At 42.6% G+C, this 18,488-nt stretch overlaps 2 protein-coding genes across 4 annotated transcripts in view; both read left to right on the top strand.

Annotated features, from left to right (window-relative positions):
* Positions 1–2,090: 2,090 nt before the first annotated feature.
* Positions 2,091–6,925, top strand: LOC147024762 (general transcription factor II-I repeat domain-containing protein 2B-like). The gene is made up of 2 exons (XM_085885022.1): positions 2,091–3,258; positions 5,718–6,925. Exon 1 carries the CDS (start codon positions 2,187–2,189, stop codon positions 3,057–3,059), a length of 873 nt encoding a protein of 290 aa, XP_085741148.1. The 5' UTR covers positions 2,091–2,186; the 3' UTR covers positions 3,060–3,258; positions 5,718–6,925.
* Positions 6,926–11,766: 4,841 nt separating this feature from the next.
* Positions 11,767–18,488, top strand: part of LOC147024758 (glutamate receptor 4-like) — a 584,244-nt gene continuing 577,522 nt past the window's right edge. For all 3 annotated transcript variants that reach the window (XR_015059188.1, XM_085885009.1, XM_085885010.1), the window contains exon 1: positions 11,767–12,488. Coding sequence is in view for 2 of the 3 variants with exons in the window: in XM_085885009.1 (XP_085741135.1) it covers positions 12,398–12,488 (91 nt within the window). In the remaining variant the exon portion in view is untranslated. The remainder of the gene's footprint in view (positions 12,489–18,488) is intronic.

Here is an 18,488-nt window from a genome sequence, read left to right as displayed (position 1 = left end):
TCGTCAAACCAGTCTTTGTGACTACGCTTGACGAAACCGAGAATGTCAGCAGCTGTCCTGCAGGTGATGTCTTGTAAAATGTCCCATCCCACTTCAGCATTGGAAGCAGGTGGATCCAATTGTTCCAAGGTGGCATCGAGGTGGTGCTGAAGCTGTGATTGCATATTGCTGCATTTAAGCTGTTGAGTGTTTATCTCTGTAGCAGGCTTAAGACGTTGCCCTTTCACGAGAGGCTTGATTTTGAATGACATTTTACTCCGAACAAGCCTGTGGTCTGACCAACAGTCAGAGTCTCTCATGACACGTGTGTGCTTAACATCATGCCAGTCATGTTTCCTGATGATGACAAAGCCAATCAAGTGCCAATGTTTTGAGTGGGTATGCATCCATGTAACTTTATGTTTATCAGCTTGTTGGAACAAGTAGTTTGTGATGACGAGTTCATTTGTTGAGCACAGCATCAGCAGCAAGGTGCCATTGGAGTTCTCTTTGCCAATGCCGTGATGTCTGATCACCTTTTTCAATGCAACATAATCACGTCCCACTCGGGAGTTAAAGTCCCCCCAACAAAATAAGCTCATCACAATGACATGTTGACTGTACAACTGCTGAAAGGTCATCATTGAATTGCTCTTTGACCTCATCTGGGTTTGTCATGTTCGGGGCTTATGCACCGATGATGGTAACATAAAGTTCATTGTTAGGTTTTTGAGTCGCGCAGTCATGAGACGATCACTAATGCCAGTTGAGACAGCATCTAGAGCAGGGGTCGGGAACGTGTGGCTCACGAGCCAGGTATGGCTCTTTTGATGATTGCATCTGGCTCGCAGATAAAATTGGAGTTTGAAACTTGGAAAGCCCAATATTTCTCGCAAAAGCTTTACCTATAGTTTGAATGGTGTCGTGCTTCATTCACGTGCAGGGCTGAACTTGGCAGAAGGAGAGAAGAAAAAACACCTCCGAATTGTCTGAAGCGGTTTTTGTTTCGTCCAGTCATGCGGCCGACGCGAGTAGTGATTTCGGTTCCTCCAATGACGTGCCGCCGCCGAGACGCGTCACGGAATTCATCTCGACCAATCACGCGCCACCGCTGAGGCGACTCGTGATTTCGGTTCCTCCAATGACGTGCCGCCGCCGAGACGCGTCACGGAATTCATCTCGACCAATCACGCGCCACCGCTGAGGCGACAGCATCCCAGAGTCGGCCGGCCGCGCCGCACCTCTCGAGTATGTCAGCCCGTGCGCAGGCCAGCCAGACTCACTTGGGTCAACATCTCCCTCTCTCTCATTTGCTCAAAGCTAACCCTTCGACGAAGAAGATGGCGAAAAGAAAAAAAGATGAGGAGTATCGTACATTTCAGGACGAATGGGCCGAAGAATTCACCTTTGTGGAGAGAGCAGGTTCTGTGGTGTGTCTAATTTGCAATGACAAAATTGCATCGATGAAACGGTCGAATATAAAGCGGCACTTCGACACGCGCCATGCTACCTTTGCATCAAAATACCCTGTGGGAGACAGCAGAAAGAAAGCGTGCCAAGAGCTACTGAGCAGGGTGCAAGCCAGCCAGCAGCAACTCCGCGTATGGACCCGGCAAGGTGACTATAATTCCGCCCGCTTTGCTGGATCTTTAGCAATAGTGAGGAACGGAAAACCATTCACAGATGGCGAGTATGCAAAAAGGTTCATGCTGGATGTCGCCAATGAACTTTTTGATGATCTTCCGAACAAAGACAAGATAATCAAACGGATACAAGACATGCCTCTGTCGGCAAGACCTGTTCATGATCGTACCATCATGATGGCAAACCAAGTGGAGGAAACGCAAGTGAAGGACATAAATACAGCGCCGTTCTTTTCCCTGGCTTTGGATGAGTCAACAGACGTAAGCCATTTGTCGCAGTTCAGTGTGATTGCAAGATATGCTGCTGGTGATACACTGCGCGAAGAAAGTCTTGCTGTTCTGCCAATAAAAGGGTCCACAAGAGGTGAGTATTTATTCAAGTCTTTCATGGAGTTCGCTCAAGAAAAAAATCTACCTATGGATAAACTTATCTCAGTGTGTACTGATGGTGCTCCGTGTATCGTGGGGAAAAACAAAGGATTTGTGGCGCTTCTCCGTGAACATGAAAATAGACCCATCCTAAGTTTCCATTGCATTCTACACCAGGAGGCACTTTGTGCTCAGATGTGTGATGGGCAGCTTGGCGAAGTGATGTCGCTGGTCATTCGTGTGATCAACTTTATTGTTGCCCGAGCCTTAAATGCTCGCCAGTTTAAAACACTGCTGGATGAAGTTGGAAATAACTATCACGGTCTGCTTTTGCACAGCAATGTGCGTTGGTTGTCAAGAGGGAAGGTGCTTAGCCGTTTTGCGGCTTGCCTGAACGAAATCCGGACTTTCCTTGAAATGAAAGGGATTGAGCATCCTGATCTAGCCGAAACTGAGTGGCTCCTCAAGTTTTACTATCTCGTGGATATGACTGAACATCTGAACCAGCTCAACGTGAAAATGCAAGGCATTGGAAATACAGTGTTATCCCTTCAACAAGCCGTGTTTGCTTTTGAAAACAAGCTGGAGCTCTTTATCATGGATCTTGAAACAGGTTGTTTACTACATTTTGAAAAACTGAGACAATTTAAAGATGCATGCACAGCAAGTGAGCCCACTCAAAACTTTGATCTCCACCAGTTAGCTGGCTTCACATCCAGTCTCCTACAGTCATTCAAAGCACGCTTTGGAGAATTTCGTGAGCACACTCGTCTTTTTAAGTTCATCACCCATCCAAACGAGTGTTCACTGAACACAGCCGACCTGAGTTACATTCCTGGTGTCTCCATCAGAGATTTTGAAGCAGAAGTGGCTGACCTGAAGGCCTCAGACATGTGGGTGAATAAGTTCAAGTCACTGAATGAGGATTTGGAAAGAATCGCACGACAGAAAGCAGAGTTGGCGAGCAAGCACATGTGGACAGAAATGAAAAAACTTCAACCCGAAGACGAGCTGATTATCAAAATTGGAACGCGCTTCCTGTCACATACCTCACACTGCAGCGTGTGAGTATTGCTGTATTGACCTTGTTTGGATCTACGTATGCATGTGAGCAGTCATTCTCACATCTTAAAAACATCAAGTCCAACCTACGATCACGTCCAACGGATGAAAGCCTCAATGCTTGCATGAAGCTTAACCTCACCAAGTACCAACCAGACTACAAAGCCATCAGCAAATCCATGCAGCACCAGAAGTCCCATTAATGGTGAGTATTATAACATTATTTAAAAGAATAAATTCAGAGGCTTATTATACTCACATTTAGTTGAATTCAGTCTTAAAATATATTATATGGCTCTCACTGAAATAGATTTCCAAATATTTTGCTTTAATGGCTCTCTGAGTCAAAAACGTTCCCGACCCCTGATCTAGAGGTTTATATGTTTGGTTTTAATTGCAAAAACAAACACCTGCCTGATGACTTCCACTTTCTGGCTTGCCACTCCAGTAGAACTTATAGCTGAAGGGTCGTTCCTCGAGATGGGATACACCAGGTAGACGAGTCTCACTGAGTGCTGCAATGTCTATCCCATATCGCTGCGATAACGGTCGTTCGACGTTCGAGGCGGCTGCCATTGTCTTGCAATGTGCGCACATTCCAGGCACATAAATTTAACGTATTGATGTTACATTTGTTAGGCTTCTTGTTGTTTGTTCATTTATTTTTATTTGATGTTTCTCCACCGCAGAAATGGATTACCAACCTGCCGCCGCGGTAGGCAGGTAAGCCTAATTGGAGAAAAATTTCTTTGGGGAACCTTTTATATCCCCTTCTCCATGTGGAGAGAGCAGTGCTTCCCTTAAATAAGGCAGCTCTGACACCCAAGCAGGATATGAATGTCATTGTTGCTCTTGATCAATGACCAAAGCCGACGAAAAATGTCATCCAAGCCGACGGTCGTCCACTGGTCTAGGAGCATGCTTGATACAATACGGACATCCAGTTGCCTATGTATCTCATTCGCTATCAGTTGCAAAGCAAAACTATGCTCGGATAGAAAAGGAGTTGTTCGGTGTCGTTTTCGAGGTAGAAAAGTTCCACCACTACATATATGAATAAAAGTTAGAGGTGTAAACAGGCTACAAGACATTGGTGACCATCTTCTGAAATCCGCTTCACAGAGCGTCACCCAGATTACAAATGATATTGCTTCATCTTCTTCATTATGACTTGGAACTGAAGTATCTGTCTGGAAAGCCACTTTGCATTCCTGACGCTCTCTAGAGCTCCGACTGGTACCATGCCAACTGCCAATGTTGTATTAGAAGAAGTACAGATGAGGGTACAACAGTTGATATCCTAGTTATCAGTAAGCCAATGCTTATTAGAGACCCTACATTCTGCAACCTCAGCCGATAACGCTCTTCAGCTTTTGGTTGGATTTATCATAAATGGATGGCCGCTGCACAACGCCAACTTACCACCGAGCATCAAGTCATATTGGGGGCACCAGAAATGAACTGCACCTTGCTCATGGTTTGTTCTGTGCTGAGCAACCACGTCATAATCCCTCTGAGCAATGATGCAACATCCTCAGTACATTCCATGAAGGTCACTTTAGACAAGAATAAAAGCAAAGCCTGAGCCCATCAACTCATCTTCTGGACCAGAATGAGCTGTCACATTGAGCAACTTGCAGCCAAATGTCCAGTGAGTGCAAAGGATTTATTCCAATTTGCAGGGTTACATTTCCTCATGGACCACTTCGCAAAAATACCCAGAGGTTCTTCGAGTTCTTTGACTTTCTACCAAGCACGTCATTGATGCACTCGAGCCAACATTTGTGAGACATGGAATTCTTCAGGAGCTGATAGTTGACAACATGCCATTCACAAGTGCAGAATTCAAAAGATTCGTGCAAAAATGGGGATTTCATGTTATGACATCAAGCCAAATGTATGATACAGACTCTCAAATAAGGGCTCAAGAAGGCTCTGGAGTCTGATAAGGATTTGCATTTGACCCTGATGACCTACCGGAACACTCCCGTATCAGGACTACCATGTTCCCCAGCTTGACTGTTGATGAATTGAAGGCTCTGGGACAGACTACCTATGAATAATTTTATTTTCTTATCAGTGCAGGAATCATTCAAACAACTTTCAGTCATTTTTCAGGCAAACAACTTTTTTCTTTTTTCATGCAAAGCTCAATCTACCACTGCTTTGTCATGTTTGTTTTTTCATCTTGTTCCAGTTGCAACTTACCACAATACCAAAGAAGCTTCATGTATGACCATCGGAATATGTCCTGCCTAAAACCTCTTCCGATTATCCAGCGGAAAAAAAAAAAAAATATATATTTTAAACAAAACATACAGTGCACTACCTGAAATCGAATTACAATGCAATGACTTCCGATTCCAAGTAGAGTCCCTATATACTAGGACAGGGGTCAGCAACCCAAATTAAAAGAAAAGCCTTTTTTTTTCAAATTCAGTCAAAAACGCAATGTCTTAAAAGCCGCAATACATGTTACCCCTATTTCAGTAATCGCAAAAGAGGACAGACACACTTATTGATTTGTAATGCGATCCATGTTTACTGATATTCAAAAATCTTTTAGATATCCTATTTCCTCACACTTTACACATTGGTGTTTTTACCACTATCTTCCTGACAGTCTCATTTCCGAACCTTCCTTTCTCTCTCCCTCTCTCTCAGACACCAGCATGCTTATCTGGTCGACCATCTACTTCAATACTGTCACATCAGAGGTCCGGCTAATGCAGACCCTCTGAGCTGCTCCAGAAATGACCAAATGATCTCCAAATTCACACTGCGCTCAACAGATTGTGATAATTATGATTATAATCAACTTGTACTGTGTTAAATTAACCATTTACACCCCCAAGGAACATTCAAAATAAAACTGACACAGGCAGTTGCTCGAGCGTGAAGGCTGAAGGCAGGAAAACGTAACTTCCAAATGTTGGCTTATTTCAAATGGATATGAGTGATAAAGAAAGACAAGACACTATAAATAAATGGAACAGATCTGGCGGTCAACAGACACACATAGGGCAGAACGGAGCATGGCAAACATGTACGCACAAATTGAACTAAACCACACTAATGGTGCCAAAATACCGGAATTATACCTCCACCTTTTTGGTCTTGCACTTCTGCCCTCTCATGGCTCTGTCCCTCACAGGTTTCTGCAGGGTGTACTCTTGCATCAGGATATCATTCAGCTCCACGAAGGCACACAAGATGGGTTAGGCATTACTAATAAAGAGTGAGTGAAGCAGAAAACGTGATCTATTGGAAAGGGCACAGGTAGAAAATTGAAACAACTAAACCCTGCTCTTTTGCCACAATCCTTGGCTATAATACCATGAATGGAAGTGATTATTCTGACCTCGAATCAATCAGCATAGCGAAAGTTAAATTTGCCACACATAGGAAATAGTCCCTGCTATTTGTGAACAATTTGTAGAGATAATGCCATAAATGTTTTACAGATAATACAAGGCATGAAAAGGCTTAAAAAAAAAACATCAATAAATAAAACCATTCTTTCCTCTCTGTATTCTACCTATGTTTTTGGTCTTGCACTCTATGCCCTCTCTTGACTGTCTCTCACAGTTTTCTGCAGGGTACAACACGGTCTGCCAGTAACCTTCTTCTTGTTAAATTCCCAAAATCCAAACTGACTGCTCACCTCCACTCATTTGTTCCTCTTTTCTCTCACTCATGGAGCCATCTTACTTCATATATCCGGTCCCATATTCTCTCCAGGGCTTCAGAACAGCTGTTCACAGCTACTGTACCTTGTGTCATCCCCATCCATACTCATTATCTCTTATACTCCAAATAACCCCATTCTCATACACTCCTTTTTCCAGGTTATAGTGATTTTTTTCCCCCTCTCCCTCACCCATTTTTGTTTGTTCCTTTTATGTTTCATCCCTGCTTTCCTCTTCTTGTGTTTCATTCAGCTTGTGCGCAGCTCGGTTACCTCCATGTGTCCTTCTCCCCCTCCCGTCAATCTCACTTTCACTTTTACTCTGCTGTTGGTGTTTCCCTTTCAATTTTGTTCCCTTCCATTCTGCTCTAGCTCTTTCATGAGTCTCGGTCATATGTATGCAAAACAAACAAACAAACAAAGGGGCAGGCCGGGACTTGAGCAGGTATTAACTGGTCTAAGTGTACCATAATGGAGTCATCATGCAGGTGGGCATCACACAGTGCATGAAGATGGCGATGAGGAGATGGAAGTGAGGAGATGCCTTTGTAGTTTCTCAAACGAGCATTTTGATCACAACTTGAACAATTTTCCTCCGATTTTCATGATGTTGAGTTCTTTGGATAGATTGTAGATGGGGACACATTTTCTTAATTTACACTTTATCCATGAATGTTGAAGGTCAAGGTCATCTGGTAGTCCAAAAAAGATGGTCATCATTGGATCTCGGACCAAGGGTAAGTCGCAGGCGATCGCCAAGGGTAAGCATACCCCCCCCCCACCCCCTTAGATCTATGGCGCACCTCATGGCTGTCTTTTCCTCATCCTCACATTGAGCAGCACTACCACAGAGCCACGACAAACAAGCTTCAAGTATCGGAAGAAAGCAGCTGGCTGTCATAACTCTCATCCCACCATTATGCCTTTTACTCTTTGGCGGAGTGTCACAAAAAAAACCAAATGGACTGAAGGCCACTGTTCCTGAATTTTGGTTGCTAGGACGGGCAATCTGGTTTTTAAATGTCTTTAACTTATGCTCATGTGTGTGTGTGCCTATCCAGTTCCATGTAATGTAAGGTAAATATGTGTTCTTGGATTAAGTATAGGTAAAGTAGGTGACCTGTCATTCATTTGAGGTTGATGATATGGAAGATTTTTGTCCCGTGTTGGCACCTCCCCAGTGATTCTGTTTTGTTGCCGATGCTGCCGATGTGAGCCGGAATGGCTCTGAAACAGGAAAGGAGGTAGTGTTTCGGTTGTGGGGGTGGGGGAAGGTGTCCATAGTTTATAAATCATGGATGATTATTGGTGATGTTTATGGTGTATTACATAAGAAATTCTGGGTCAGATGTGGGATCAGAAGTAGAACCTTTTAATATTTAATGTCCCTTTTCCTTTCCTTTTGCTTAAAGTCCCCTCCCTCCCCATATCCACCCCTTGACTCCTCGTGGCATTTTCACCAATAATTGTGTGCACAGCCATGACTGTGTGAAGGACTTGACCCTTTTCTTTTTGGCTGGAAAAAGGAGAGAGGGAAGAGAGGAAGAAGAAGTGAGCTGTTGTGTTCTACTGGTGAAGCGAGGCCAGTAGAGCCTCAGTGACCGGAGCTGTGTTTCCCAGGGAGCCTGCTTCAAAGCGGCTGTCCTTGAGAGTGAAGGGACGGATGAAGGGGAGAGCTGTGGACAGCACTCAAGATGAGCTGTCAGGATTCAGAGCGATGACCCATTCTCAGGATGTCAGGACGATGACCCATTCTCTTTTATCCTGCCAAGTGCTGCTTACACCTGCGTGGATGAAGCCGCCGGCGGTCCCCTTCAAACAGGTCTGAATTCCCTTCTCTCTCCCATTATATTTTAATTCCCTGCAAATGGTGCTTTTTTTGCTTTGCTTCCCTTTCCTTACCCAGGGGTAGACAGAGGGTCCATGTGTGTGATGCTGTGTCGGCCTTTTATATCGATTTTGTGGTCTATATTGTATGTAATTCATCAAGTCCCTCATTACGGTTGAGTACCGATATGATTTGCTTCTTGTATCTTTTTGTCTTCAATGTACCCTGTGCCTTGATGCAGTCAGTAAGTTGATTCCATTTCATTGCTTGACTTTGTGCCATTGTTCCATGGGCTGTGTTGTGAAGACTCCCTTTAGAATAGCACACACATCTTGGAAACAACACTGGTCATGTCACAAGCAGTCTGAGTTGTCAGCGTGGCAGTTGATAGAATTCTACTCCTTTCACTCAACCTTTAGTTCAGGCTTCCAAAAACTGCTTGGCGAGCTTGGGGGCTTCAGCCTGGCAAGCTGGATGGGACCCAGGGCTCCTGTCCTTCCCCCGACACAATTGGCACTAGAATGGCATAGGACATGCCACTCTTTCCACCACTGTTTCCAGGACACTCACTGCCAGCCATAGGAGCAGTAACAGCCTGCCCACGATAGGGTCTTCCCCACCCCAGTAGTGGAACAATTCCATGACTGCTATTATTCACAACGAGGGGCATAGTAATACAATTACAAATAAACCGGCAAACAAACTTAATATGTGTATGGGGGAAAAATTCCCGCCCATAGTGTCATCTCAAGATGTGGGAGAATTAGATGCTCAACCTGGAGATCACCCAGACAGCTCAAATGGCAGAGTACTAGTATGGTTCATGAGAGAACTTTGGTTCAATTCCTCGTCTGGGTGTGTATTTTTCCACCACGTGATGGACGTTGCCTCCAGATAACTCTGAGAGGATGGTGGGTTTTTAAGACCATGATCACCAGTCGCCCCAGAACTCCCTGCTCGGTCCCACGCCCAAAGGTCCCACACCCTTGAAACGCATATCTGCTCACATGAATACAGTATATCCAATTTATAAAGCTCATTCGAACCACTCACTGACTCATTCACTGATGTTGATGTTTTGTTACCTTCAGGGTGGCGTTGAAAGCTGAAATTCTGCATGCCAAGACATCGAAGCCAGTGCACCAGAAAAAAAATCACAGAACCATTGCAAAGCATCCGTAAATGAAAATATTAATAAATGAAAAAAAACCCAAAACAAATGCAGGTGAGCGGCCCAAGACAATGGGGAAGCACGGTTCGTTATTGCTTCCAATGAGTAAGCACACCCTGCGAGAATACATCAAAGCTAAACAGCATTTGAATGGATAACTAACTTTACTCCGTTTGTAGGTACTTCCTTCTCCCTGGGGAGGTCAAAAAGCGCAACAATATACTCTCTATCGTGAAATGCTCAATCTTATTAAAGCTGTGATTGGTTGATGCAAATTAAAGTTGGATCACTCCAGTAATTGCCCTTTGCTGTATTCACCTTTGTTCGGCTTAAGCTGGAAAGGCTGTTTATCCTCTGTCGTTTGTTTCCAGTGTGCAGACAATAGCTGAAAGCAATTGGTGGTACATGTCAATTGGGATTGATCGGCTTGACATGATTTGTCACTTACAATTTACATGCAAATAATAATTCCGTTATCACAGGTGTTGCTTATTTGCTAAGTTAATAGAAGTAAAAGGCAGCATCAGCACATTTTCATCACACATTTCTCATAGCTTGTTTACTTGCAGTTTCTGAGATGTATTTAAAGTTCGTCCATTCCCCAGATAAGTTCCATGGGAGTATGTCAATTTAGTTCTTGCATTAAATGGGACGTAACTGCGAAATTTTAGGTTGCATTAATTGGATACGAGGAGAGCATTAAGTGCTCAACCAATAAAGAACCCCCACACACGTAAAGTTTCATTTTGATTCAATGTCTCATTACTTTGAATGGTCATACAGAAGAAAAAGCCAATGGAATGACCGTCCCATTGTCTTTCATGTCTTACTGTTTTTTACTGTCACAATATATCAAGTTGACGTTTTGTCATGGACGTTGTTCCCTGTACGAACCTCGCCATATGTTTCCAGTGATAAAATGTTAGTAGTTCATGCATAATCCATCAACAATGGAGAAATTTTCTGGTTATGAACGCCTATATAACTGAAAAATGATTAATTTTATGTTGGAGTTACGCACGCACGCACGCACGCACACAACAACTTTACAGGAATATACGGAAAATGAAGGGGAGCACCGGGTGAATAAATGATTGTGCAGAAGCAGTAGACAGTGAAGTTATTAAAACGAAAGTAATTTTGTAGTGGAATATGGAATCCAATTTCATGAGAAGATGTCATTAAACTAAACGATGGAGAAGGAGATCCTGGAGGAAAGGAAAGGATGAATGTCCTGGCAGCAGAGGGCGCTTTACATCTGACAAGTGAACACGAAGTGAAGATCTCACATGAACATGGGTGCATGGACAAGGAGAAACTCACTGAGAAGAGTGAAAACAAAATACAATAAGAACATTGAAGAAATCACTATGAGCCATAAACATAAAAACGCGTCAAGTGGGGCATGTCGCGGGCTGCGGATGTTTGTAGAGAGAGTGCGAGAGCAAATTGGAATGAGGAGACAGAATTAGATGGTTGGGGATTTAGAGAAAATGATCAAAATAGAAACTTTATGCCATCATTATTATTCAAAGCATGCATTAATATCCTCAATATATGGTGAAGAACTGTAACCTATGCTGATGAATAATTATTAATCACTTTGATTTCTATACTGATCTAACTGTACATATCTATTGAATGATTGAAAGTTTTTATTGTTTTGCTCCAAAATGTATATGGAGTGGAAAATAGGACTTCTGAGAAAGAGATAAATAAATATGGGAAACAAGTTATTTGAATGAACACTTATGTAAATCAAAGATGTTTTGAGGGATGAAGATATATGACAAAAAACAATGAGAATAAAGTAAAGACGTGCAAAAAGAAGGAAACATTTGTGCAGGCAGACGGAATCATAAAACAAGTTTAAATGTAGGGTAACAGAGAGATAGAGATTTTAAATGCATCATCAATGGCTGGTGGGGGGCAGATCGAAAGGGAACTGCAGGAGGAGAGAGTGGATGACGATGCAGGGAGAGCTGGGGAGAGGGCCGGGCATATGTGGGAGGGAGAGCGAGGGAAGGGAGGCAAGGGGTGGCTGTACGTGCAGCATCCTTGGTCCTAGGGTGAGATGGGGTAGAAAAAGCTGAAGAAATGGAGATGTTGATGTGTTCTGTCGGAAATTTGTGGTTGGTGAGCTGAAAATAGTATTTCGGAGGGTGACAGACAGCAGTTGTCGTATTGAGCTTTAGTGACAGATGCATTGCTGCTAGGCAATTGGGACAGAGACAGAAACATAATAGGCAGACAAAGGAGGAAAGATCGGTAAAGCGCTATCGGGACAGCGGAACAAGAGATGGAACGTTAGAGCGAGCCCGGCAGGGAGGGGAGAAAATAATATCGAATAAGGTAAATTGTAAAACAGACACAGCAATAGAACAGCAAATCATATGCAGGCGTAGACAGGAGGAAAGCAGGCAAAACAAGCGATGAACTGAGAGAGATAGTTTTTCATTAGTTTTGACCAATAAAGGAACAAGACAGAAATAAAAAGCTGAATGAGCTGAGAAAAGGCAGAACTATCTCTGAAGATGGAGTTACAGCTGTGCTTTGGAGTTCAATGTTCGAAGCCGTGGAGCTCAAGTTGATCACCAAGAGACTTAAGGACCGGGAAATCCAGGGAGTCAAGGAGAAAGGAAGCCTCATGCCGCAGGATGCTGGGGCTGGCTCGAGGCCTGTGCTTTCTGGCTGCTGCCTGCCTGTGCCCTTCCAGCATCGTCTCCTTCCCAAGCAGCGTGCAAATCGGTGGGGTTTTTCACAAACTTTACTATCCATTCATAAAATTATTTGTTATTCTTGACTCTCAGCTGCTTGCTCCTACCATCCTCTATTCACATCTATTTGTTGTATTTCACTTGGACACGATATCATTTCAGAAAAGATGTGCTTCAGATTCATTGCTAAGATTTTCTTGTGATTATTTGCAAATTAATTTGCTCACCTTGTAAATAATGTCTTGTTGCAATGAATTAGGCTTTCGATATTTTATTCCCTTGCCTGACTTCAGTTCCTCCTGACTTCAGTAAGGAGGGTTTTGCATGGTGTTGCCTTTTCATCAGTAGCATTTTTGTGCCTATCCGAAGTTGCCCCGAGGTAACATCTGTTCATGGGTTGTGACTCCATGAGTGAGAGTCATTCTTTTGGACCTGCCATGTGGTAGTTTTGGAAGATCCAAGCAGGTCTACAATTTACTTTAACAATTTGCTAATAGTAAGCTGGTAGCTATCTTTGTTTTGGCTCAGCAGACCTGTCACGAATGTAATTAGGTTGGCTGTTGCAATATAATTCATTCATTGGTCCCTCATATTCTGTGCAGTTTCCAGGTATCTCAAGCTGACTCCATTAAATAACATGTCTATTTCACTATGATTTGCACATGAACAAAAGGAATTTTGTCTTGGGTTTGGCAGTAGATTGATAAATCCACTATTTGTATTAAAACATTTTTTTTCAAGGATGAACAGCACACGTTGAAAAAAAGGATGTCTTGTGTACTATAATTATGAATATTTGAATGAGGAGGTCTTGTGTTAATTTTTGAAATAATGATTAATATTTTGATGGGCGAATTATGTGGTGGCGATATGCCAAATGGCCTGTAGCTCTTGCTGACGTTCTCCTTTTATTTTTAAATAACTTTCATGAATTTCTGATGAAGCTACAGATTGGATTAACAGCTGTGAAGTAAATAAAGATTATCAGACTCGGTGGCATATTGGTTGGAGCGTCTGCTCCGAGTCTGGGAGGTCGGCGGTTGCAACCCGAGTCTGGGAGGTCGGCGGTTGCAACCCGAGTCATACCAAAGATTTTAAATATGGTACGTGCTGCTTCCTTGCTTGACGTTCAGCATTTAGAGGATAGAACATGGACACATCCCATGTGTCGGCATCCTATAGGGAGGGGATATTTTATCCTCAGTTGCCCCACTGACTGCAGAGAGAAAAGCAATATCATAAAGATGGCGTCGCTGGTACCTAAAATGCTCCGAGAAGTTACGTCACTTCCCCCTAAGATCAGGGGTTGTGTTTGTCTGAAGTCAAGTCTGGTGTTGTCTCTTGTATTTGCATGTGTGTATATGTGTGATTTTTGTTAGTTCCTACACAAGCGACCTTCTAGATTCTATGCAAGCTATTGATAGTTTCAGTAGATTCCGTTGGAGCGTCTGCTCCGAATTCGGGAGATAAACGGTTCGAATCCGACCCTGGCCGAGTCGTCCCAAAGACTTCAAAATAGTATGTGCTGCTTCCTTGAAAACTCTCAGCATTTAAAAAGGATAGAGTATGGATAAACAACAACATAGATATGGCAACCATTGCGCTGGCTTGATGGACCTAATGGCCTCCTCCTGCATTGAAGTGTCTGTAAGAGAATTCGGATTTATTCACACAATAAGTTGTGAGTGAACTTGTTTGTCATGATCAGTTAGAATTACGGGGAAAATGTATTGGTAATTGTATGAGGTGTTCAAGGTTATACGATGAGATACTCACAATGGTGCAAGCCTCGTCAACATGATTTTTGTATTTTTCAATAACATGATATTTCAAAAAGTAGTGGACCGGTTATGACCAAACTTGGTAGATGAGTTGGGTGGGTGACAAGAACAAGCCAATTAGATTTTGGTTCAAGTCTGGATCCAGATTCGGCCTGTCACTGGGATGCAAAATCTAAACTGTTCAGCCTGGCAGAGGTGTGCACTCTACCGAGTGCGCTTCTCATTCAATCTAATTGTACATGATTGGTAAGAAAATGTAAAATTTCTTTGTTTGAATATTCTATATGCATCGTGATACTCTTGTGTGTGTTGGACTCCATTGTGACTATTTGGTTCATAAAAATATTTGAATACCTCACCTCAAATTTTTTTGTCAGAAATAGATTACATATTACACTTTGTCAGAGGTTGAGCACTTCACAGTTCAGTGTGTATATTAATTTTTATTTGTAGTTTCAATTTATGAATATTCAAGAGTAAATGTGGCTTGAGATGTAATGCAACTCTATTTTGAATTGAAAAGTTTGAATACATGTGCAGGCCACTTGAGGAGCAGTTGATAATAAGGGGCACTTATTGTTCTCAATATATGAGGATAATGTGAGCGACTCAGTTGTGAAAAGCTAGGAATTGTCCCTATCATTTTTGGTGTAGTCTGAGGTCAGGGCTCATGAACAACTGCATGATGGAGTGTGAAGGTCAAGAAAATAACACCAATCTAGAGAGGAACAGATGAGCAAGCATTATACAGTATTACATTGAGTTGATAAAATAGCAGGAGGAAAGAGTGCGCAGGGTCAGCAAAAATATAAAAAGGTCATGAGTAAGTAAGTATGAAAGTAAAGTAAGTATGAAAAAGTAAGTAAGTAAAAGTAAAGTAAGTAAGTAAAGTAAGTATGAAAAACACCAGAAGGTGATCATTACTTGCTGCTTTGAAGGACCGACTGGAAGAACACCAAAATACATATATTCATGGAGACGATTTCCAATACTTGTTCATATGGATATTGGATTGAGTGTTATTTACGAGTTCGAGCTGTATCTCTGCAGCGTTTTTATAAGGGACACTGTTGTATTGCTGATGCAATGTCCTTTGTAGATTAGGGCAGCTAGAAATTAGTAAATTGTTCAGGATGCTGGCAATACCTCACCCACTCTTTGCAAAAGATACGGCAGGATATTTAACGCCCATCAACTAATGCTAGCAGATGGTACACCTGGCACAACATCGATCCAAGGGATGGCACACGCATTAATGCAATGCCCAACTTTATTGGCCGGCCTAGAATTGAACCCAAATTAGACAGTTGAAAAGGGAAGCATACTACTTCTGCACCATCCTGCTGGACTTTACATATGTTAGAAAAGAGGGACGTGGAAGCAGTAGAGGCTGATGACAGGAATCTGTGCAATTTAATCATAAATGATTCTGCAAAATAAATTGGACACCTTGTTGTGTACAAATACAGTTTAGTGTTCTGTGGAAATGCAAGTATTTGTATTCATGAGAGTGGAATTTTGCTCTGTTGGTAGGCTTATCACTCATTTCACGATCAGAAATTGTGACATCTCCATCTGTAAAAGACATAATACCAACTCTTTAGTGTATAAATAACACACATTACTGCTGCAAAGTTATTTGAGATGATAAGAAAAGTTTCACTTTCGAAGCACTGCTTTTAAAACCATAAATTGCACTTGAATTTGGCAATTTCTCAAAGGGGAAAATTCTCTTTAGTTGAAAAGATATTTGAATTATTTGATGACAAGCAAATACCACCTGTCGCATCGCTGACAGGAATTCTAAAGGGGGAGGGAGAAAAAGAGGGGGGAAGGGGGAGAGAGAGTGGGGAGAGAGGAGAGAGGAGGGAGGGGGAGCAAGGAGGGAGGGGGAGCGAGGAGGGGTGGGGGATTGAGGAGGGGTGGGGGAAGGGAAGACAGTGTGAGGTGGGAGCGGAAGGGAAGACAGACGTGCAGTGGAACGTTAATTATTGCCCGGATGTGTCCAGAGACAAACACCGCTCGGACGCATCTGGAGCCAACCACCACTTAGACACATCTGGAGACAAACTCCCGTACGGAAATGTTAGGGGCCAAACCGTGGCTGAACATGTCGGGAGACAAACCCCGTCCAGACATAACCACCATTCGGATATGTCCAGAGACAGACAGGGAGAGAGAGCAAGAGAGCGAGAGAGAGAGAGAGAGAGAGAGAGAGAGAGAGAGAGAGAGAGAGAGAGAGAGAGAGAGAGAGAGAGAGAGAGAGAGAGAGAGAGAGAGAGAGAGAGAGAGAGAGAGAGAGAGAGAGAGAGAGAGAGAGGTGGGAGGAAGGTGCTACACTGTATTGGGAGGGGTAGAGTAAGGATGGGACAGACAGAGAGAGAAAGAGAGAGAGAGAGAGAGAGAGAGAGAGAGAGAGAGAGAGAGAGAGAGAGAGAGAGAGAGAGAGAGAGAGAGAGAGAGAGAGAGAGAGAGAGAGAGAGAGAGAGAGAGAGAGAGAGAGAGAGAGAGAGAGAGAGAGAGAGAGATATATATATATATATATATATATGCTTTATGAACACACACACACACACACACACACACACACACACACACACACACACACACACACACACACACACACACACACACACACACACACACCCGATATCGGCATCAACCTAAAAACAATAAGTAGCTTTCACCGAAAAACAACGATTCATTTATATAGACGTTTCAGGGATATGTTCACAAACATTAGTCTTTATACACAGCTGTGTGTGACGGGTGGGAAAAATTTTTTGACTCAGTAATTTAGAAAACACGTTAATACAGTAAACGCCTCGGAAATCGGGTGTTATTTCACAACCATTTGCTCAAGGTGACGGAGCACTAACCACTCCCTCTAAAATGACGTGGCAGGCAAAAGCATCGGCCGTGAGGCAAGGATTCGCTCAGAAGGACATAGCATGGTACTGCTCTCGACTGTAAGGCGTTCGGCAAGTGGCTTAAGCACTCATGCAAGCACTCCAATTAAATGTTTGTTAAGGAACGGTTGCCAGGCTGTCACTGCATATCATCTAGGATCTCTATAATTTTAAAGTCGGTCATCACTGTGCATGCAGCAGTTAATGAAATTAAAGGAATTCGTTCGAATAATGACTTTATCCACAAAAGAGTTGCAGCTTAATGCAGAACTACCATGGAGATATTGCAAAGTTCATTCGACCGTGAAATAAACATTGCAGATAATCCGCCATCTTGCCAGCTCGTCTGTGCATGTGTCACGTGGTACATTGGTTCAGGGTCCACGCAAACATTATAACTTTTTTTTAAAAACCAGATTTGCTTTGATTCCTTGTAGAGCACTGAATGAAACCTCCCAAAATATAGACACAGATCTGGCAGATACTATGAAGAGGCAGTCCCTCTGCAGGACAGGGCCCGAGGTCTAGCAGTGAATGCATTAAATCATGTAGCTCAAAGAAGCTAGTTCATTTTGGCAAGTTACCAAATTTTTTGTTCAGCAATATAATTCTCCAAACAGGAGAAAAGGGTAAGTTTAATGGTTTGGAAATTTCACATTTTCTTGTGTGTATATGGAGAAGGAGGGAACATCGTCTTTTTTGCTTGAAGTAAATAGGTATTTCGGCTTAGTTATAAGACTCGTTATTTCTTTAAATTATCAAATTTCACAACAGATTTTGACACTTGTTTAGTCCAGATGAGATCCGATTCTCAAAACCGAAAGAATATTTCTATGATAAACTTTAATTAGTCCGTGAGAGTAGATCGTGGAAAATCATATCATGTAATGCATTAAATCGCTCCAAGCTCCTAACTTGAAAACTTTCATACTTACAAAAGCGATGTACACAACAATTCATAGCTATGATGAACAAGCATTTTTTCCATAATATGACTGAGGAAAGTGAAAAAAACACTTTGTCATTAATAAATCGTTTCGGCCTGTTCTAAGTCAAGGCATGGTCGAGCAGGCCAAAAAACATGGCGGCTTCAGACCCCAGCAAGGTTACCCAGGAAACACCTAAAGACCCCAGAGAAAAAGGTGGCCGAGGATCACCTGATGAAGGATAAAATTAAATAATGCCATTAATTATCTGCAAAAGGGGTGTTTTAATTAATCCAAACACCCAATTTCACTCTTGAACTTCCTTGGAGTTTTCTTAGTATGCATGCAAAGTTTCAGGCTGCCAGGTTTTATGGTTTTGGAGTTACAGAGGAGAGACACTGACACACTGACATAT

This window comes from Eptatretus burgeri, chromosome 6 (genome assembly GCF_056783735.1).
Source record: "Eptatretus burgeri isolate ZD-2024b chromosome 6, Ebu_testis_v1, whole genome shotgun sequence".
Classification (NCBI taxonomy): Eukaryota; Metazoa; Chordata; class Myxini; order Myxiniformes; family Myxinidae; genus Eptatretus; species Eptatretus burgeri.
This window is presented reverse-complemented; position numbering and strand designations above follow the sequence as displayed.